Raw genomic sequence first — 22754 nt, 5'->3', positions numbered from 1 at the left:
GAAATATCCACTCTGCATCAGCAAAGTTTTTATAAATGTTCTGGACTTTGCTTTTAGTCTGCATTCTTTGACACTTAAAGTTTAATCCTTCGTTGCATTTTGTCAAAATCTACAGTGTTGCTGATCACGTACTGGGAAACGGAAAGAGCTAAACAGATTAGGCATTGCAGGAAACCACAGAAAATAAACTCTTGCATCTGTTTAGATGAAAAGAAGGAATAATTTAAATTAAATCTGCTAAAATAGCAGTTGGAGCTAATGTGATAATAGACATGATTTCATTATTAATACAATATCTTCTGATCTCATAATTTCGCCAGTTCTGTAATTGTTTGGGAATCTGCACAAATGAGGGCCCTTTGAATTGTTAAAAAAACCTTAAAATTATTAAAAATTGTTAAAAAAAAAGAAAAAAAAAAAGGTCTGAAAATGGGAGCCTTCTCTGTTTTCCCTTCAGCTTCTGATCACCTTAAAAATGCACAAGGTGTTCTTTGGCAATTGCTTAGGTTAGGACTAAAGTCAGAAATCCTAATGTGTTCAAATTTAGTCTATACACATTGATTGAAATTACCCAAGCCATATTCCAGGTTAATATTCATGTCAGAAGTAAATATAAGGATTCTTATTCAAGACGTTTGCATCATATTTAAAAAAATATTATTTTAAATGCTTGTTTGTTTGAGGACTTAATGTGGATTCTAAATCACATTCCTCCATTTAATTTGTTGTGTAAATTGGCAAGAATTTAGGTGTTTCTTTAATGCATACTGTTTAGCTGTGTTTTTGTTATAGAATGTAGTTTGACAGAGATAATGATCCTTAGTAAACATGGAGATAAAGCTGGAACTTGAGCTATGTAGAACATTATTTGATTATGTTTTTTTGTTGCAGAAGACATAATAAGTCATTCTAAGTCATTCTGCCTTTTAGAACTGTTCCAAATACCCTGATCCTATCCAGGACAGTCTAGGCATCATTTTTCAGTTTCATGATTGCAAATCAGGTTCCTTGCAACCCTTTTCCCATTCTCTGGCTTGGAACAGATGCTTTTGTTTCTGTCAGATCAACCAATCAACGTGCTTTAGAGATAAGGATTTTTAAATATTCTGGAAAATCCATCCATTTGCTGCTCTTCAGAACACAGCTGTAAAAATTGTTACGAATGCACATTTTTTTCACCAAGGAAACACTAAGTCAACAAAATATGAAAGCTCCCACATGGACAAATATATTTTAACACCTTGCAGTTCAGAGGGTAGATAGTATAATGTTACAAAATATCCTAATTTAATTTGCTTTTAACAGCCATTTCACTACCTCTTGAGAAATTTTGGCATTAGATCCAGGATGCCTTGTAGAATTGTTTTATTTAGCTAGATGTTTGCAGGGGGAGCTGTGAATGCAGTGCAGGATGGTCATGGGTTTGGAGGGGTCGTTTTTATGAATTAACTTGTATCAATTCTTGGGTAGGACACCACCCAACTTAGTGGTTTCGTTGGATGGATGTGAATATTGCTCTGGATATTTATTCGCTGCTCTGTGAGATATAAAAATGTGTATCGTGTCACACAGAATTTTCTGAGTTGCACACAGAGATATAAATAGCTTGTCAAGGCTGATAGCTGAAGACAGGTTGGAAAATGCATCTTAGAAACACAGAATAGTTTGGGGGGTGGGAAAGGACCTTAAAGATCATCTCGTTTCAACCCCCTGCCATGAGCAGGGACACCTTCCACTATCCCAGGTTACTCCAAGCCCCATCCAACCTGCCTTTGAGCACTTGCTCAAAGGATGGGGCAGCCACAGCTTCTCTGGACAGCGTGTGCCAGTGCATCTCCACTGTCAAAGTAAAGAATTTCATCCTGATGTCTAATGGAAATCTACCCTTTTTCATTTTAAAGCCTTTCCCCTTTGTCCTGTCCTTACATGCCCTTATAAAATGTCCCTCTCTGACTCTTTGTAGGTGCCCTTTAGGTCCTGGAAGGTGCTCTGAGGTCTCCCTGCAGCCTTCTCTCCCAGCCTGTCTCCACAGCAGAGGTGCTGCAGCCCTCTGATCATCCCTGTGGCCTCCTCTGGACCTGCTCCTCTGAGAGCACATCTCTGAAACATGAGTGCCGAAACAGGTAACCAGAAGAACCAGGTGCCAAAGTGAAACAGTGAAAACACGTGGCTTGGTGTCTACATTTTGTGCTTCAAATCAGCATCCTGAGTGTGGGTAGAGTGCCGGTTTCCAAAGGTGTTGAGTCAGTGTCCTGGTCTGCTCAGGAAGTACTGGTATAGGTCCAGCCAGGAATGACAGCAGGATGCAAGGAATATATTTTATTTTTTTTTTTTTTTTTTCCCCCCCTGTGTTGAAATACTGTTCTTCAATTCTAAAGTAAGTAGCAGGTCTCTGGTGCAAAAAATTAAGAGGCAAAAATTGCACAAAGGAGGCTGATAACAGCGTCTGTTCCAAAGATACCTTAATGAACCGAGCAGATTGTGTGCTGGTCACATTTGGCCTGTGACTCTTTGTACTTCACTGCAAAAGGAGTGACTTAATATATTCCTGGAGAACTTGTGTAGAAAATGCAAATACTGTGCTTCGGAAAATCAGGATGAACATGCATGTTATAACTTCAAGAAATAAATGAAGTTACAAGAGCAATATTAAGATTTGGAGGAAGATTTTTTTTTATTTCCTGCGGGCGAATTATCTCATACTTGCCCAGTGCAGGGGTTTTGAATCTTCCCTGGGAAACAACACACATTTGATTACCATTCTTCACTACGTAATTCTAAGGTCTTGGAGAGCAGCTCCAGCATCATCTTGGAGGGATGCTCTGAGTTCAGTCCTGTCTAGGAATTACATGCTACGGATGTGTGATGCATCCAAGTAGGTGATAAAAATACATTGAAATGTATTATTTATTATTTAATTAATGTTCAGAGGTCTGTTACATCATTCTGCTTTGCATCTAATTATAGCTTGTATTCTGTGGAAGAGAATTCAGTAAGTGTTCAGGGTTTAAATTTTGGAGCAGAGGGGTATAAGCATGGACAGGGCGTGTGGTACCTTTTCTACATTCTATTTTGATAAACCATTGCATTCTTCATAAGAGTACAGATTATATATAAATCCATCTAAGCCATCAGTGCTTAATTGTTTTAAGCCATTTCCCTTTCTATTATCAACGAGGTAAATAAAAGAATTAAAAAAAAAAAAAAAAAGCATTACAGTATTTGTCACTCACTTGGTCTGTGCCTTTAAATGAAGTTTTACTATTGTATGCCGGGTAGAAATATTTCTTTGATGACTTGTTAATAATGCTTTGCTTTTTCCCAGCTGGATTCTGTCCTGCAGTAGTATTAACAGCTGCAAGATGTTCAGTGCAGAGTGTAGTGAGGGATAAAAACAGAGACAGTATTGGGCAAGTTTCAGAATAAAGGCTCAGGATGGACAAATTGCAACTTACTCTTCCTGCTTTCTCCAGTTGCTCTCAGCTCCTCTTTTTCTTGTAAATGGGTGTGTCTTTTTGGATCTCACAGCTTGCATTTAGTTTCTGCATTCATACATTTAAATCCTAGGCATGTGGTGCTCAAGCTGCTTGTACCATCTATGATTTTTGAATATATTTAGGAAGACTTTTAAGATTGTACATGATAACGTAATAAAAGAATGGTAATAGTCATGAAGGTCAGACAAACATTTCAAAATCCAAACAGCAGTTGTGTCTTAGCACGTTTCACGGGCGAAGTATGTGTTTTAGATGGCAGCTGTGGAATTTGCTTTGTGTTTTAGCGGATTCTGTACAACTGGAAAACAGTTTAGCAGTGTGCAAAGTAACTGTTGTACCTACTCATTCTGCTTGGGTGTTTGTTTCCTTTCAGATGCCGTTTCCACATCTGCTTACTCATCACCAGCCAAAAGTTTGGGAGACCCTGGAATAACTCCACTGTCTCCGTCACACATTGTGGTAAGAAATGCACTCTTAGCATATACTGCATGCTTACATTACCTTCTTCTGCCTGTTTAGTGGGACATAATTTCTTTAGAGTTGTCATTCCCTCCATACTGATCTCCTTCATGCTATCCATAGCATTTAGTGAGATTTTGGTCACACTGGAGTTGTTACAGAGCTCTGATTCCTTTAATTGGGCTCCTGGTTTTGCTGTTTTTTATTTGCTGAACTCATAGACTTGCTCCTGCATATTTTTATATCAAACACAGGGGCTTCTTGATCCTCAGGGTTCCCAAGGTCTGTCCCTGTCTTTATCACTTATTTGTTTAGGCAGCCCCTGAAAAGTCTTCCTTTCAGAAGAAAAGAAGGATATATAGGGTACTCAACAGTAAAACCAAAATTATCAGGGAAAAGAATCCGCTGTGAGTGAGAGAGAGGGAGGGGTAGAAGCTCAAAATAGAGCTGGTTTTATTTCTTAGGGAAAATAGCAACTTCTGTAAGCTTTTAGAACCAAGAGCATGTCCCATAGGTAGTGTGTTTCAATCTCTTGTACTTCATGCTGATATTGTTGATAAGCTCCTATTAAAACTAACCCCCAGCCATTTTTAAGATCAGCTGTATGATTTGTAACACAGTACATGCACGTGTATTTCATGTTATTGCAAGGGATTGTGTTCAGAGCACATTTTTATCCTTGTCAGCCTTCTGTCTTAACTTTCTAATTCAAGTTCAGAATTGTGCAAAAACCCATCTTCAGGATTTCTAGTGCTCTCTCCCATAGTTGTTTGCTCTTATTCCCTTCTTTCTCTATATACTCTTCTCTATATCCTCTTTTTCTTCTGTCATACTGATGAATTACGTGATATTTCAGTTAGATTTGCTCCTTAAAACTCTTTGAGGAAGACATTGTCCTAGTTGAAAAACTTTATTAGGAGAATCCAAACAAGTCTTTTATGACTGGAGACCAAAACTCTTTGCTCTTCTTTCTCCATTTCAAGTAGCAGGTATATGGAGTGATCTTGGAAAATGTAGGGATAAAACAGAAATGTGCAGGAAGTGGGAGGTGTGGAATTTAGAGAGATCTGTGAGGAATATAGTGGAGCACTGCCCATAGAGTGAGACCATGTGGCAGCTCCTCTGTGAAGGATAACAGCAGTTGCTTCCAAGTGTTTCTGGGAGTACAGGCTGAGCAGCCCTGGTGCATTTAGGGCAACAAGGCTGGTGAAGGGTCTGGAGCATATTGCCCTTGACTGTGCTTTTCAGGGATTGCAGGATTACAGGTAAAAAGCAGGGAGAAGGATTGAAATTCATCATAAGCAGCTGAACAGGTGCCCACATGCTATCACAGGAGGAATGCAGCATGTAGTGCTGGCTAAATTGGTGTTATATAAATTCTTCTTTATAACATGGGATATAAAGCTTAATGCTGTATTTTGGGTGGGTCTGTCTCTGTTATTTTTGAATGGTAGTAGTATTTCATGTTCCTCCTTATGATATAGTTAACTCCTAAAACCGCCAAGTCCCAAATATATCACATTGATGGACATATTCTTCAGTTGATCAGTTTAAGAAAAAAACAACAAAAACCAGCCCCAAATCCGTAAGTTTTAATAATACAAGATAAGAAGTATTCCAAAAATGATTATGAAGGAAGCTTTGATTAGAAAATGGTGTATAAAAGGCTCCAGCATATATGTTGAGTCATGTATTGAATTTCCAATTCCATCGGAACGTGCAGCTTTCTGGAATCAACTTGGCCACAAAGGCAAATTTAGGAAAGTCCTCATTTTCACTGAATGCAGGTCTTGCAGAGCAAGACTTCTGACAGGTGACAATGATTCTGACCAGTGACTCAGTGTGTATTCTGCTTCTGCTGTTTAACAGAAGGACTCTGATGCAGACGATGCTGTAGAACAGTTATTTCTTGTTGTTGTGGCTATTGATTTTGGCACAACATCCAGTGGCTACGCCTACAGCTTCACCAAGGAGCCAGAATGTATTCATGTAATGAGGTAAGGGCTGCAATGCAGCATTTAGTTTGTGGCTGTGTTAACAAGGGTTGCCTGCAGTAGCCATAGATCTTTTCTACAGGAGCCTGAAGTGTCTGGATTTGTCTGGCATTACCACAGTGTGCAGATTTCTCATGGTTATGGCTTTTTGATGCATCTTATTGTATTCTGATTTGTTTTATTGGTCAACGGGAGCACATCCCCTCTCTTATTTTGCTGAGTTTACCAGATGACAGAATAAGAGGAGGAATCTGAGTATTCAGAATTGTTCAGGGAGCAGAGTTAATAATTAAATTGGGATGCCCTTATCTCAGAGACTGATTTTCTAAGGGTCATGGCATCCAGGAGCTGCCCATCCCCTGGAATCCCACTGTGTATAGCTGGGTGTACAACACCTGGTTACTTGCTCTGGGAGTTCTTTTGGCTGATTTAATCTTTGTGGCATTAATTCTGAATCAAATCTATGATAATGATCCATTGATATTGGGAAATAAGCAGTCAAAAGGCATGAATGTGAAAATGAAGGTTTGATGTGAAAACTGTCTGTGTGTGTTATATGTATGCAAAGGACAGGCTTTAGATGCTGTGATGTTGGGAGTTTTATTTTTTATTTCTTGATTAAATCAGCCCAATATAAGTCTATGCAGTCACAAATGCAAAAACTGCTATGGCAGCTACCTGAAAGGTTTGCCCTGCAAACCTGTCATAATATTTTTTAGTCTTTCTTTAAAGTTATTTATAGCCTAAAACATACACATTTCTTAATAAAATATATTTTAAATTACTATATTGTAACAAGAGCAAGACATAGAATAATTTTAGACATAAAGTTTATATGAAAAGCTCAGCCACAGGGGTTCTTGTAAACAACGCTGCTGTTACCGAAGTACTGTGCTGTAATGCTGAGAACAAAAGGTCAAAAAGCCTAATATGCTGCAGTCCAGTGTGATATACTGCATTTTTTTCCTAAGCTAAGGCAGTAGCAGAATGCAGCTCCCTAAATCTCAGCAGACACTATTGATTGTGCAGTCAGTCTTCATAGCTGGTGTGTGTATGGCTGCAAAGAATTTAAAAGATCTGCCTCAACTGAGGGGTTTGAAATACTGTCTAAAGGGAGGTAAATTTAGGACTGGTATTCTGCCATCCAGTTGCAAAGATATCTACCATTTGCAGGATGGACAGGTAATGCTTCCCAGGTCTTCTCTGCATTTCAGCCATCTCTTGTTCTCTGAGCAGCAGGGGAAAGTGCACAAGGCTGGAAGTCAAAGCACACACCCTGTGTGGCTGTCTCAGCCAGCTCTCAGAGTGGGCAAGTTGGAGCCCATGTTTATCAATTCCTATTCTCTTTTGGCAGCAAGTAATTAACTAAAGTTCTTAAAGAAGTTGGATGGGATGAGGGAAAACATCTCTGAAGCTGTATCTGAGCAAGCCTAAATCGTGTTGAGAACGTTTACTGTTCCTATAAACGCTGGAGATTTTACTGTGTGGAGTCACTGCTGTTTCTGGGGAAGTCCTTGAGGTGCCTTGGACTGAAGTTTTACCTTAGGACCTGGTTTTGCTGTTGGATTCACATTCCAAATTAGGGTTCTCCCTGCCAGGATTCCTGCTGTCAGTCACTGGCACATTGCAATCCAGGTGCTGAGAGTATATTCCAAATCCTAATAGACATTTTGCTATTTCTGGTTCAAAACATGACATTTGCTTCCTTATACAATAATAGCAGCATGACTGTGATTTCAGACCTCTGTAGCTATATGAGATATTCCTGCTGAAAGAAATTAAATAAATTACTTCATGTATTTCCAACCAGAGGGGAGGAACTTTTTTGGGGGGCAGGGGGTGTTGCATTTATATTTCCAACAGGTATTTCAAACCATGGAAAATATTTTAATACCAAGAACGATTTTAATTTTTTTTTAATAGATATTTCTGTCTGGGAAGGATTTTGGCAAGATATAATTGAAACAGACTTATCAAATAATATATGCAATATTTTTACATATATTAATACTCCTAAAATCATGAAATCCAATTAAAAGAATGGTGTATTTATTAAAATAAGTCTTCAGTAGTTCAGAAGGTATTAAGGGGCTCAAACTGTGTATATAATGAGGCTTACATATAGGATAACTTACAAATATTTCAGCAGAGTAAATGTAACTTCCCGCCGGCACTCGAGAATGTTTACATTAAAATAAAGCATACCAGTGATGCATGGTCCTCTCTATTTCCTAACATTTTTTCCACCTTCCCTCCTTGGTGTTGATCCTTTCCAGATACTTAGATTTCTGACTGCCTTTTAACAAAGCTGCTTTTCTCTAAAAGGGTAAGATGGGTTTATTTAGAAGGTCCCGTTTTGGAAAAGAGTGAACACACAGAGCTCTAGCACCAGGTTTGAGGGTAGTGCCAACAGTGCCATGATTCCTGTAATTAAGAGGCAAACAAAGTCATGTTTTTGACTGTGTTTATTTGCTGTGATGCCCAGTGCTTAAAAAAAAAAAAAAAAAAAAAAAAAAAAAAGAGTTTATAAGCATTGACTGAACAAAGTTCTTTAAGCACATATTTAAATGTCTGAGTGGCCTCACTCAGCGTGTTTGGAGTTGGGTGTGGGTTTGTAAATTTTCAGCAAATGACTTCACTTGGATTGCACAATATTTGGTTAGTGTTTTATCAGTTTCAGGTTGTGCTGACAACTCTTGATGGTTGCCTTCAGCTTCTGTTACAGGTAGCTGAGGTTCAGATTCTCTTTGCAGAGTGAATGTGTTACAGTGAGTGCTGTTTGCAGCATAACTTGAGACTGGAGTAAAGGCATCTGAGCTGCCTTGACCATGAGCTCAGCACTTCAGTGAGCAGGGCAGTGCCAGAGCCACACAGAAAATTTGCTGCTGGAGAATGTTAATAACATCTCATTTGGAGGGAAACATGAGATATTACCCAGTTCTGAAAATGCTCCTCTTGATTTATATGCACTTACATGAAATTACAGATGTTTTGGCTGCTGGCTAAATAGCATCCAACTGAATGGGAGTATTTCACAAATGGAGAAGAATAAATGAAAAAATGCATGTGGCTGTGAAACAAATCACAGTCTGTCTTTGGAAGGAGGGAGAATGTGGTCTCTTTTCAGTGCAACTTCAACCTTAAGGTTTTTTCCCTTTCCCTCTCTTCCCTGACTAATTATTGGGAGACACACATTTGCCTTTTTTCTGCGTACACACTGCTGGTGGCATTCAGCTGCATTTTGATGACCCCAGTGTTTCATTTCCTTGACTGTGGTGCTGCAGCCCTGGATCAAATTCTCATCACTCTGCAAAAGTCACTCTTTGGTCTGTCTTAGCCAGACTAAGTGTGAGTAAGGGCATTTCTCTAACCTTTGTATAACCTTGTGCTTCTTTCCTCACTGACTTTCTTGTCTCTATTTTCACTTCTAGTATACAGTCAGATGCTCTGTGCCTGTAAACAGGTCTATATTATTTATACTTCTGTTCAGATACTCCACTTTATATCAGCCTAGGAACTCATATATGTCTGCATTTGAAAGAAATCTACCTTGGTTCTGTTTGAATAGATCTTTTAACTGTGATTCTGCGCTGCAAAAATGTCCCCCATGTGCATTTACAGCAATTCTGGCTTGTATAGGTTTATGCTTTTGATAGCAATTTTCTTTTTCTTTCTCCTAATTACTACCATGATTTTGCCTGTTTTGGTGCCATGAAAGGAAGCTGCAAACGAAAAGTGTTGCAGTCCTGGTCCTACTGACTAAAATCCTCCCCTTACTGGAGTGAGGCCAGGGCTCCACCTGGCAAGAGTACTGCAGCCAGGAGTTACCATTCCCATGCTTTTGCATCTGCTCCTCCCTAGAAAAACATCACACAGCAGTATTTTAAAATCTCTGATTGCAAATGGTAGAGTCATGCTTCTCCTTCTCCTTCCTTACTGTCCTTTCTGTGACTGAACAGTAATACAAGCTGAGGGCTTTAGAACGTGCTGAGCAATTACCGTGTCCAGTTTCCATCAGAAACTCATCAGGAAGCGAACATCCAATTCTCCAGGTGGCTTTGAAAATTTGATTTCGCAGCATTGAACATAAATTTGTCTTCATTTAAGCTGCACCTTCAGTGTGCTTATTCCGGAAAGAGAAAATGTGCCTGGCCGTAATGAAAAACAAAGAAGCATTGTTATTAGCCACAGCCTATTTATGGCATTTCCCACCAGTGACTCAGAATGAATCATTAATGCTTCCAAGCAAAAACGATATCGGTCTGTCTCCTCTCTGCCTGCAGCGGGTGTGTGGGATTTAACAATCTGGTGGAATTGCAGTGCTTTCCGTTCATGAGCTGTGAGATCCCAGCTTCTTCACATTGGGACCATATGTTTGCTGTAACACCTACTCAAAGATTTTGGAGTTGACCAAGTGCATTTCTAGCAGCAGGTTAGAAGAAATGACCTGTGGCAGAGCCCTTGCCAGCTGATCATAGCGCAGAGGCCGAGCAGCGGAACTAGGCAGATTTAGGAAAGTTTATTCAAGTGGATGAATGTGGAAATCATTCCACTCCTCATCATGCTGTTTGTGCTTTCAGGACAGTGGGATTGCCCTCTGCACTGAAGGAAGTTCAGACATGTTATTCTGCTTGTGCAAAAAAGAGATTTTGCTCTGTTTGATCCGGAGCAATGGTCTGAAGGGGTCCCAGCACTTCAGAAGATCACGTTCCTTGTTACTTTGCCAAGTACCAACCCCTAGATTGCAGTTTTCTGTGTCAGTTTTCTGCCTTGGTCTGGAGGTCAATTAATTCTCAATTGATTCAACTGTTTCTGAGAGTGAAATGGAAATTATTTTTTTCTACATACTCTTCCTATGCCACATAAGCAGCTACCACAGAGCAAGGCAGATTTTTATGCTTCAGAACGAGGGCTCTGGCAGGAGTGTGTTCTGAAAGTGCGTTCTGCTATCTTTAGAAAAAGCAATCGACGTGGAGTTTAATAATGAATGCAGTTGCCTGTGTGATCTTAACTTGGCTCCTGTTTGAGCTGTGTTATGATTATGTCTGAGAGCATAAACAGATTTTCCACTGATGCCTTTTTAAGAAAATATTTTCTGGTAAATGTTTGTTTCTCATACAGAAAGTACTTGTATATGGTGGGGGGAGGAGCAGTAATGTGAGTTTCTTCCATTCTGCGTTGGTTTTTTTTGGGTTTTTTTTGTGATAGAGAAATGAGGAGACAGGAATGCTCACAGCTGTTTCTACAGCTTTCTACTGTCTGACCTTTTTGTCCTGCCATGCCCCCCTTCAGTTCCTGCTGCTGGGTGTTCCCATATTCAATGTTCTTATTTATTTCCTTATTTATTTCCTTATCCGTTCTGTGAAAGCAGCATTGGGTTACTTTCGCCTTAATACTTTCATGGGTGTCCCCCAAACATTCCTTCACAATCTTGATGAAATGGGACAGTTTTATTCACCAGAAATATTTTGGTGCCTTTAAGATCCTTGGAGGTTGGGGGAGTCTTCTTCATTTTCGAGTTTAAAACTTGTACAGCATTTTGGGCATTTGAAACACAAAATCCATCAACTTCACAGTGTGGAGTCGAAAGTGCAGCGCAGAGAGCTCAGCATCTGCAGGCATGGATGCCTTCAGAGTTTCAGGTGTCTAGGAAATGAAGCACATGATCAGATGTTGGTTGAACTGGCTTGTCTTGTTTCAGAGAATATTCTGGGTCGGAGATGGGGATTTAGTCAACCTCCCCATGGTGATGTTAGATGACTTAAGCAGGTCCCTAATTTCAAAATGAGAAAAATATCCCTAGCAAGTAACCATTCATGAAGTCTGAATCACAGTTGGAAAGGCCATATTTGGGGTTTTATTAATAAATTCTTGGCTATTTCTGGATTCTTGGATAATTACTGGATTCTTGGATAATTACTGGATTCTTGGATAATTACTGATTTATTGTTTTTTCTCTACAATATTTGTTACATGTGTTGGCTTAAGTAGAAATTTTAAGTACAAAAGTATTTCCTTAATTGTGTATGGCTTGCTTCAGGACCCTTTGTTCTTATCTGAGTGTGATATATCCTTAAGGAATACACTAATCACAAAAATGTGTTGAATTACTGAAATGAGAATTGCACTCTTTTTTATTTAGGTGAGAATAAAAGCACTTGATTTTTGGTATTATAAGGTTTGAAATGACTATCTTTGGGGGGAAAGCAATCTGTACAATTTGTCACCATGCGGCTTTTTCTCGTGTTACACTTGTTTCTTCCTGCTGCTCTAACCTTGAGCGTCACTTACTGGAGCTGTTTCACTTTTTGGCCAGACGATGGGAAGGTGGAGATCCAGGTGTTTCCAACCAGAAGACCCCAACCACCATCCTCCTAACACCAGAGAGGAAGTTCCATAGCTTTGGCTATGCAGCAAGAGACTTCTACCATGACTTGGATCCCACTGAATCAAAGCACTGGCTGTACTTTGAAAAGTTTAAGATGAAGCTGCATACCACTGGTGTGAGTAATATCCAAATTGTGTTTGCTACTCAAGTTGTTTTCCTCTGAACACTGCTGAATTTTTGTCAGTTGGAAGTGAAGCATCTCCGCCTTTAGAGAGTAAATTGAGTAAATTAAACTCTTCAGTTAACATTATGATTCGTGTTGTTTCTCACTGCTTTTGGCAGCTGTATCTTGCTAGCCTTCCTTGTAGATCTTGAAAGTTCAGTATCTGCTTTGCTTAGATCTTCATTGGTTTGTTCAATAAATCTGGTCAGCAGAAATGGGATGTAAGAGCCAGACTGAGCCCTAGAGCAGCTGAGCAAATTCATCCTGAATTCATTGCCAGAACTGCAAGTGCCATTAATTTGACATTATTCCTGCTGATTGTGTTTTTATCTTTAATCCATTCTAGAGCTTTGGGAATCAGCCAGTACTTTCTGTTTTGAGGTGTTTTCTGGTTTCATCTGTTGGTGGGAAACCAAAAATCTGCACTTTCAACTCTTAACTTGGATTCAATATTTGCATCTGCAACTTTATTGCAGTTATTTGCAGATGCATCTATTGCAATTGTTTGGTGTTTAGTGCATATTTCTTTCTCTGCCTGCAGTTCTCTGTAGGCATGGTAAGTGTTTAAAAACAAAGTCTAAAATAAGCAGCAAAGTGTCATGCCCCAGGAAATTCAAGTGATGAGTTAAATCCTCTTCAGAATAGTTTTGTCACTTTTTCCTGATCAGGTGAATATTGAAGAGTTCGCTGTCCTCAAGCAGTGGGAATTAATTTGATGTTTGCCTTTTTCTTTTAATAACTTCCAGTTATTTTCTTTCATGTAGAATCTTACCATGGAGACAGACCTGACAGCTGCAAATGGCAAAAAAGTCAAAGCACTTGAGATATTTGCTTATGCTCTGCAATTCTTTAAGGAACAGGCATTAAAGGTGGGATAATGCTTCCTTATCAAGCTTTTCTGTATTTATAACTGGTATAAATATGAGCTTAATATTTTTGGCCTTGCCAAGCTTTGACTTAAGTTGTATTTGATGTAAACAAAGCAAGGCAGGTGTAGAAACTCTGGGCAGGCTGTGGACTCTGGAGGGCTCACAACAGCCTGAAGTAATTTCCCCTTGCACAGGTCAGGCTTGATTCACTAATAGCATCACTGTGATTCAGAGTTCTGAGTAGCTTTTTACTGGCTTAGATATTTTCTACTGCATTTTTAATGGGAAAAAAAAAGGTAGATTTGACAAGAAAATTTAAAAGCTTATTATTTTCCATTTCAGATTTGAAATGTTGCAGTGCTCATTTCTTACAGTGTTCTTCTTGGATCACAAGATTGTTTTTCTTATTCTCCAAGGGAACACATGTCCCCGGTAAACAGGTTTTGAGATTTTAAATCTCGTGTAAACAGCCAATTGTGAGTTAAGTAAACACTGGCTTCCAACGTGCCACTGTAATGTCAATGTGGGCAGAGCAGTTCCTGGGTCAAATCAGAGTATTCATCCAAGCAAGTGTTGTTTAAAATAGCCTCGTGGTTAAAAGTCAGCCTACACTTTTTGAATGGGTTTAATTTATCTTCTCTGAGATCCCAATCTATTCCTTATGGCTGCAGAGAAACAATCCTGCCCCTGCAACTCAAATGCCTCATCTTGTCAAAGACATTTTCAACTATATGTTTTTGGGGATGGTTGTGGAGTCACAGCCTTGGACCTGTGCATAGACTGGGGATATTCTTAGCAAATATGAATGTTGGATAAAATCCCACATATTTGCTGTGCTGCCTGCTCAGGGCTACATCCTTTTCCTGGTGTTAATAACTAAATCCCTGGCATTTGTGAGTGAATCCTGGAACTAATTAGACAAGCCATGTAAGCGAGCTGGTACTTTGGACTGTGCTGTGTCTGTCTGTGGTGCCCTGTGCAGTATAAAGGTGCTACTTTTTCAGCGTGGGTTTTTGAGCTGCAGCATAGCTAAACAAACACAACACCTTGGCTCAGCACATGCAGAAACATGGGTTTTTTACATTCTAAAGGCCTGTTGTCCACCTTTCTGAACCTTTCTCTGTTTGGATGGAGATTTAGATAGGACATATGGTAATGACATTTTACTTGGAACCTTGCCCAAAACATGTCAGTATGTCACCTAATTTGCAAATGCAGTACAGACTTTCCTCTTTTTTAAGGGGAGAAAAAAAAAAAAGGACAATAAAAGTACTAAACTAGTATTGAATGATTGCTTAAAGCAAAATTTTGAAGGACCAATCAGTCATTTTTTTAAAGGGGTTAACTGTAACTTCCCCTTGCTAACTGCATTATATAAATTTCATTTAAAGGTAAGTGGTGTATAAAGGAGTCATTGAAAAATCTGGATTGTAAAACATCAGTGATACCCCAAACATTTTTCCGTGTATTAATCAAGATGTAAGTGTGAATTCTTCAAGCTAATAGCAAATCCCACACCATGGCTAAGAATGTACATAAATGTGGTGTAATATTCTGTAAATCGCTGTTTTTGCAAAAGCCAACTTTTCTACTTTATATTGAGCAGTAAACTTTTCTGTAGGCCTCCTTGAGAAGGCTTCAGCATTAATCCCAGCTTTTTGGCACAGTAAAGCATTCTTGGCAGGTTGGAAGTAATTCTGATTTGTAGCATGGATGTAACAGGAAAAATTTGAAAAGAGGGTTACTGTTACCAGAGCCAGCAGAAAAGAATGTTTTCCTGTAGACACCCATCATTTTGTATTCACCTCTATTTTCCTTTTTCTTCCTTTTTTTTTTTTTTTGTTTTTTTTTTTTTTTGTTTTAGGAGCTCAGTGACCAAGGAGGCTCAGACTTTGAAAACACTGAAGTAAGATGGGTCATTACAGTGCCTGCTATTTGGAAGCAGCCTGCAAAGCAGTTTATGAGACAAGCTGCCTACAAGGTAATATTACAGGCTGAATGTATAAATGCCTCTTTAAATCCCTAGTTTATAGGGATAAAATGTGTTTGGGGCAATTTAGTATAGAATGTATAAATACAGTGTAGAAATGCTGAAAGATGAGTTAACTCTACCAAGCAGTAGCTGTAGGTTATATATATTCACCTCTTAAATGTCTTTTTATTACCATTTCCTTTTATGTATTGGTGTCCCTCACTGCAGACTCTGATATTCCAGTCATCTTGGACAGTGTATTCCTGCTGAGTTCAGTGCACATGGAACAGATGCAGTTTTGAGACCCTAGGGAAAGTTGAGTTTAAAATACTGGACACGGTTTTGTTTTGTTACTTTCTTTAGGTCATCACAGACTTTTAAAGTTAAAAAAAAAAACAAAAAAAAAAAAGGGAAAAGGAGGGAAAGAAAAGAGCTTCCTTGGTGGGACTTTTTTCCCAGTTCCCATTTTCCCATAGTAGGAGTGAAAGGACTGTGAACCAGATAGTCTGGATATAAAATTAAATTCAAATGTTATTTTTGCCACTAAGAGGTTTATCTGCATTTAACTCTTTCCCCCCCCACCTCCCCTCAGATATGTGCAGTTTCCATATGCATGTCCTTTATTTCAAATTCAGTTTGTGTCTCTGATACATGAGATGTACACATTCTTCTTTTCATCAGGATATTCATTTTCAGTTTGGGTGGTTTTTTTTAATTTTTTTGGTCGGAGGCTCGCGTAACCCATTGGCAGCAGCTATGCAATGCACAGTTTGTAAAATATCCTCTAGTTCATGAGTAATTTGCAGAGTGCTCCTGGGAAGCACCCAGATTTTTCTACCTCTGTTTCTAACTATCTCTAATGTTGAGCAACGTTTTTCTTAACAGTCTGTATTGTGGGATTGCTAATGCTAGTGCCAGAAGCAAAACACTCTTAAAGTTCTGATGGAAGGACACGGTTGTAGGTAAATCTGAAACACTAGAGACCCATTCATTTTCTCTGTATATTGTTGTCTGCCTGCTGTCTGTGTGCATGTGTGCTCGTGAAGCGGGAGCTGTGCAAGGAGCAAGGGCAGGGTTCAGGTAGATCTCTTGGCATTTCTCATTTGTGGCACAATGGAATGTCGTTAATTAGTGTCTGTGTCTGTGGTTGTGTCTGTGATTGTGTACTTCTACGGGCAAGCTTGACAAACAGCAGAGTTTGACAAGGCTTTTAACTCTAGGTGTGTGATCCACTGCAGGAAAACACGAGTTTAGGGAAATAATTCATGTTATCTTGACACATGGCTGATTTTTTTTTTTTTTTTTTTTTCAAAGCAGTGGGGATGAAGAAAAAAGTGCAGAAAACAGAATTCTGAATTGCCATTCAGTCTTTCAGATTCCTCTTGCTGGATCCAAATGTTCCTCATGGACGGATCAGAAGTTGCAGCTCTTGTTGTTAGCTATTGGAAGATGGAAGCATCTTGAAAATGAGGGGCATCATGTAGAGAAAAGTGTGAAAAGGCAGTGGTGTAGAAACCTTGTAACAGAAGGCACACTGAAGTACAACCACCAGTCTGAGCTGAGAGTTAACTTGCAGAAAATGTTAATGAGCTGTGGAAATCTGCTGAGCAATCCATGTCAAATGAGGTAGCTCCAAGAGAACTAAAGTGCTAAAACAGCTTCAGTCACTGGTTCAGTGTACAGCCCAGCCTTTCTGGAATGGTTCAGTAGTTGTCTAGGCAAAGCGAATGGAATTAATAAAGTAAAGTAAGAGGTGTTGGAAATCTGCCTCTGTGCTCAACGTCCATCAGCTTTTGACCAACCTATGATCTCAGTGCACCTCTGATGTCCCCTCATCTCTGCTTTGCCTTAAACAAAACATTGCTTACCTGGAACTCCTCATCTGCCCAAGGGCCCCTGCATTGTCCCCTTCCAGCTGTGCTGCTTTCTCCCTGAATGAGTAATCTGCCTGCTCCCTTCAGTCACAGTTCTTCCTCTCTTTCCATCCAGCCTATCAAAATCCTGCTAATTCTGTCTGCATGACAGCTTTTCCTGTCTTTGCACACTGCTGAGCTTTCATCCAAGCTGTCGGTGATTTTGCATCTTGGTTACTGCAACATCATTTCCTTGGCTTCAGCAGCTGCAGTCTGGCCTGGTTTTCACTTTTCACAATACTGCCACTGAAGAGTTCTGTAGCCTCGCATTTGACAGGGAATCAGCCCGCATTTGACTCCATCTGTGTCATCTCAGACATAAGCTGCATGAACATCTGTATTGCTTACTTATTTTCCTCTTCTGAAACCCTTTTAAAAATGCTGGGTTTTTTCATGCCTACAAAAACCTGACTGTGATTAACCTACTTACATAGGAAAACTACCCCTCATTGCTTCTTGCTGGTAACTCTGCCTGCCCTATCTGTATTCATCTTTTGTGCTTTTTGTATCCTTAACAGTTTTTATAGCTGAGTTATTACCTCTTTGAAGCAGGTATTTGTTTATTCTCTCTGGGGCCTTCTGAGGGACTAAGTCTGAGGTTGTTGAGAGTTGCATATTTTTACAGACTATTTTGCTGAATCAAAATTACTTTATTCCTTAATAACAGTTCACAGATGCTTTTTCCTGTCCCTCATGCTTAATTCCCATTTGTCCAGAGATGGTTTTAAAGCTCTGGGACACGTGCTGAGGTCTGGTCAGAACTGGAGAGAGCTCTGTTGCAAGAGCAGAATGTCAACTCTAGAACTCACTTAGCTTTAAGTTTCCTTTCCCAAAACATGTCTGCAGGGTTTGTGTGCATTGCATCAGCATTCACTACATCCCTAGCAGTGACTTTTAGGGTTTATAGCCATATTTGCTAGTAAAATAGAAGAAACCATAAATAGCATCAACTTTTCTTGTTTTTGTGTCCCGGTTGTTCTGCTTCACATTCTTTGTGCACAGAAGTGCAGAGCAGAATCTGCAGGCTGGAATTCCTTGAACATACTAATAGGAATAAGGTCTTAAGGAAGAGTTTGGAGTGTGACAGGAATATGTGAATGCAGAAGCTGTAAGATAAGAAAGTAAAATACGTCATAACAAATGCACTCGCGGCAGGGTGAAGGAAAGGGAAGGCTGGTACATTTTCATAAGCTTGCCCAAAATACTCTCTGGGCTTTTAAACATCAGTCAGTTGGTCTAGTCTGAGATGCTAAGGGTACTTTTCTTTTTGATATGAACTCTTTGAGTTTTGAAATTGAGTTCTAGAGCTCTGAAGTAGATTTATTTTTCAATTACAAATAGCAAATAAAATCATTTGCATGGTAAGCTCATATAAACAAAAAGAGAGGCAGTCTAGGTTATAGGATTAAAGCATGTGAGCCTAAAATTCCAGAGGCTTTATTTTACCAGCTCCTATGCTGAACATTTGTTATTTTTTTCACATCAGTTTGGTCATGGAATGTGCACAATGAGAATTATTTAACGCGTTGTGTTCCGTGGTCAATGACATTACATTGATCAATACTGCTTCACTCTGGAGAAGCCTTCGGAGAAAAATAAACAAACTTGGTGAAAGAATAATGTGACAGCACAAGAAATTCCTTGTTAATAAAAACATGACATGAAGTGTACTTGATTTTTAAAGGGAGGCTTGGGAGGCGTAACCAGATTGAAATTTGTCAAGCTACTCTTATTCCCTCATATGTCTGTTGTTCTGTACATAAAATACAAGCAACAAAAATTTATTTGTGTAGGGAGAGTGTGACAGGCTTCTGCTATAAACTGCATAAGAAGGTGTAAGCAGCACTGGGAAGCTGGGGGGTTTTTTTTTGGAACAGTACTTGTTAGTGAGGCAGAAGTGTGTTGATACAGCAACCATCCTGATTATTTTTAGCTTGTGGGGGTCACTTTTGTCATATTAAGAGCTTTTTAATCATGGAGATTAAATTGTTTATCGGGTGATGTTGGAGAAGATTCTGCATCTTATAGCTCTGTTGAATTAGGAAATGATAACTAATTGAGAGGTGAAGATTACAGAGTGGAAAAAGTGCACTAATTGATCTCTGCTCACACGCTTGAGTTCCTCAGCCAGGTTCACATGAAGGCAGAGGCATCTGCTAATCCACTTCTGTACATTTCTGTTTGTGCACTCTTGTGGCACAAGTGGGAGCATTCGGAGCTTTTTCTTTTACTGAACAAGTAAAACAAGAGGCTTTCATAACATTCTGTGTAAGAGAGAATCTGTGCCTGTCTTACAAAGTTTGGAAACACATTTCTCAAGTTCTTAGAAATTGCCTGAAAGCAACAGAAATAGCAAAAACCCAGAATCTTCATTCTGCCTGGTGGAAAGACTAGGTGTGCTAGATGGCATTTACCAGCCCAAAAAGAAAATGATGGTCTGAAAGGCTGTAAACTACAATCATTAGGGAGTGATAGAAATCCACAAATGTAACTCAGTGTGGACACAGTCTAAAACTAATGGGTTGGGTTGTAATAAATTCATAGAAAAGGTCAATAGGTTGGTCTAAAAGACATCTTAGATGCCAATATTCAGTTACAGAGAAAAGAAATATGAGCTGAAATTGGAACTGTAGTGAAAAATACTGAGGCAAAATCAGAAAGCCCGAGGTACGGAACAGGAGGCAACTTACAGAAAATAGCAAGCAAGTATTTTTCTCAGTGCAAGTCCTTCTCAGTCAGGGCCACTTGTGCCTTTTTAGTAAAATCAGCCTGAGCCATAAGCACCCACAACAAGGATGTTCCTAAATAAAGGGAAGGAGAGAGCCTGAGACATTAGGAAGAGACTTAAATAGGAAGAGTCAGGTTTTGCTGTTGTGGTAACTGGTGCATGCCTCGGGTACAAAAAGCACTTCTAGAGTATTATTTCATGAAAAATTGAAAAGCTTATGAGAATTTAATGGCTTCATTTTTCTAATGCAAGCTACTCATCAAACTTGCAAGTAATGTTCTCCTGCACCTTGGGGGATATAATGTAATGCAGCAAAAAATTCTTGGTGATGCCACTTGGAGCTAAGCTTTCAGTTAGTGCCCAAATGTGATCTGTGACAAGAGTCCCTTGGGAAGGAGCTGCAGCAACATCACCCTGGAGAAATATGGACCAAATGCCACTGTGGTCCCATTTATCTTCAGCTTGTCAAAAAACATGACTTCTGCTTGTTATTCAGCAATGTGACTCAGCTTTAGTAATGCTAATTTGGATTTATTTGTGGTCCCAATACCTGAGAAACTTCTTGAGGAATGAGAGAGCAGAGGCACAACAAAACAAGCAGTTTGTGCAAAGAAAAATTTTAGTCTCCTGTGGGTGTTCCTTGCCTAATAAATGATCCAAGATTCTTGTCCTTGGAAAGTTGTGTCTGGGATTATTACTTCTGAGACCAAAATGTGGTAGACTGGATCTAATGGCCTAAGGAAGGTCTGCTGCAATTACTGGTATTCTTTTGTGCCTCACAAATACAAGAAATCCTTTTCTCCCTCATGATGACCCAAAAAGCTTCTGCCTCACCTGTGTGTAGCAAGAAATTATCTTTCTTATGAGCAGTTAATAAAAGCTTTTTGTCAGATAGGCACAGGTAAACTGCAGAACCTTCTCCATGGATTGTGATCAAAAGTGCTGCTTCATGATCATGGCTGCTGCCAGTGATCATAATTTGGATATTTCCTGTCTTATATTCCACCTCCCTTCCTAAAGAGGGAAAAAAAAAGATTTTATAAATTAAAAAGGGAAAATTTTAATACAAAATCCAAAAGACCCAATAAGTGTAAATTTTATTAATAGAGTCAAACAGTTTACACACTCCCAAAGAATTCAAAGCTCAGGAGGAAAATAAAAGAATAGATAACAAAAGTAATGTATAAAATATGGAGTATGGAAATGCTCAGGTAAAGAAATTTGTACTCTTAGCTGGGTAATAGCAACACCAGAAAAATAAATTGAGGCAGTCTGACTGTGCTTATCAAGGGCATTTGTCTCAATCAGACAGCCTGGCTGTGTGTAACAAACTGGTTCATCTAATCAGTGGCCACACAAATGCAGCAGTTCTGGCTGTAGCCGGTGCAGCTCCACACATTCATTATTTTAAGTGTGCTGAAAATAAAAGTCACACTTCATTATGGTTCCAGATGCCCCATTTGTTTTCTTGCTTTTCAGAATGAGATGATGCCGTAGTTTCTAGGCAGCCATTAAGAGGGAGAAATGTTCCATGTCATTTCTTACCACAGGAATAACTTTAGTGACAGAGTAGTAAACAGAAGTGGAATATCAAATGGATTCTGCTTCGGCCCAAAGTAACTTGCTAAGTAACATGATCAGGTATGTGCATTCACAGACAGCCAGGGTGATTATTCAGAGCCTGAGCACCCCTCATTCCAACACACTTCAGCAACAGCTCCTCTGAAAACCTTAGTTTTGATTTATATACTCAGAAGTGGGTGCTTTTTCATTAGTGGCTTGTTTCACAAAATTTATTCTTAGTGATTTGCAAAATGTTATATAGGAAGCTTGTAGCAGAGCTGAATGCAAACGTTGGGTTTCAAGTCCATGTCTGCTATTTGTATCCTCACGTTTTTAAGCATAAAGACCATTTTTACCTCTGCAACCAAGGAATGAATTAATTAGGAGCTGAATTTCCTTCTCTGACCTGGCACTGGACTGAGGCAGATAATTAGTTTCGAGTGCAGATTGTGTTAGTGCTGTAAACTCAGCTTGTGCATCCCTGATGCTTTGAACCAATTGCTTTCCATACGTTGCATCACTTTCTAACGGGATTCGTGGCTGATGTTTAGGATTACAGGACTGCTTGAGCATGTTGTGCTCCGTATATTTTGAGCTTTAAAAACAACAACAAAAAAAGTGGTATGACAAATGTTTCCTTTTGATTCCAAGACACTTGAACAAAAGTTCTAATTACGATCCATACAGAAACCTGTGAGGACCTGAATAACTGCAGGCTTGCAGCAGTGGGGCTGGTGCTGCTGTCACCCTGATGGGCTCCCTCTCACTGATACACACAAGGATTTGACACAAGAGTCACAAAGACAGGGAGACAAAAGTGTGTAGGTCATTATCCTTTGGGAAGGATTCCTTCCTGCAGTCCTGGCCTTTCTCAGTGTAGAATACCTGCAGCATTTTAGAGTCTTGGAAGCATTAAGTGGGAGTGCTGGTTGGAGAGCATCTAGCCTGACCTGCCAGTTGAAGCAGGGTTGTTGCCAACACTGCATCAGCAGTGGCTTTCTTGAGTCAAGTTTTAAAACTCTCCAAGGGCAGAGGTGTCTTTGTGAGCAGCTGTTCATGTGCTGCATCACCATGCAGTAAAAAAGGGATTTAGTACCCAATTTGGACCCCACAAGCTGCAGTGTGTGGCTTTTGTCCCTCCTTGTGTATCCTGGCAAGACTCAGAAAAATTGTGTTTTGGTGTCTTGGACCTGCCCTTTAGAGAGCTG

General features: G+C 39.5%; 1 protein-coding gene across 3 annotated transcripts in view; it reads left to right on the top strand.

Annotated features, from left to right (window-relative positions):
• The window catches only part of HSPA12A (heat shock protein family A (Hsp70) member 12A), a 52902-nt gene that overhangs the window by 9896 nt on the left and 20252 nt on the right, over positions 1 to 22754 (top strand). For all 3 annotated transcript variants that reach the window (XM_040071087.2, XM_040071089.2, XM_040071088.2), the window contains exons 2-7: positions 1964 to 2123; positions 3871 to 3956; positions 5826 to 5953; positions 12267 to 12453; positions 13266 to 13370; positions 15235 to 15351. In XM_040071087.2, coding sequence (XP_039927021.1) covers positions 2108 to 2123; positions 3871 to 3956; positions 5826 to 5953; positions 12267 to 12453; positions 13266 to 13370; positions 15235 to 15351 — 639 coding nt within the window. In that variant the 5' untranslated portion in view covers positions 1964 to 2107. The remainder of the gene's footprint in view (positions 1 to 1963; positions 2124 to 3870; positions 3957 to 5825; positions 5954 to 12266; positions 12454 to 13265; positions 13371 to 15234; positions 15352 to 22754) is intronic.

The sequence above is a fragment of the Hirundo rustica genome, chromosome 8, assembly GCF_015227805.2.
Source record: "Hirundo rustica isolate bHirRus1 chromosome 8, bHirRus1.pri.v3, whole genome shotgun sequence".
Taxonomy (NCBI): Eukaryota; Metazoa; Chordata; class Aves; order Passeriformes; family Hirundinidae; genus Hirundo; species Hirundo rustica.
This window is presented reverse-complemented; position numbering and strand designations above follow the sequence as displayed.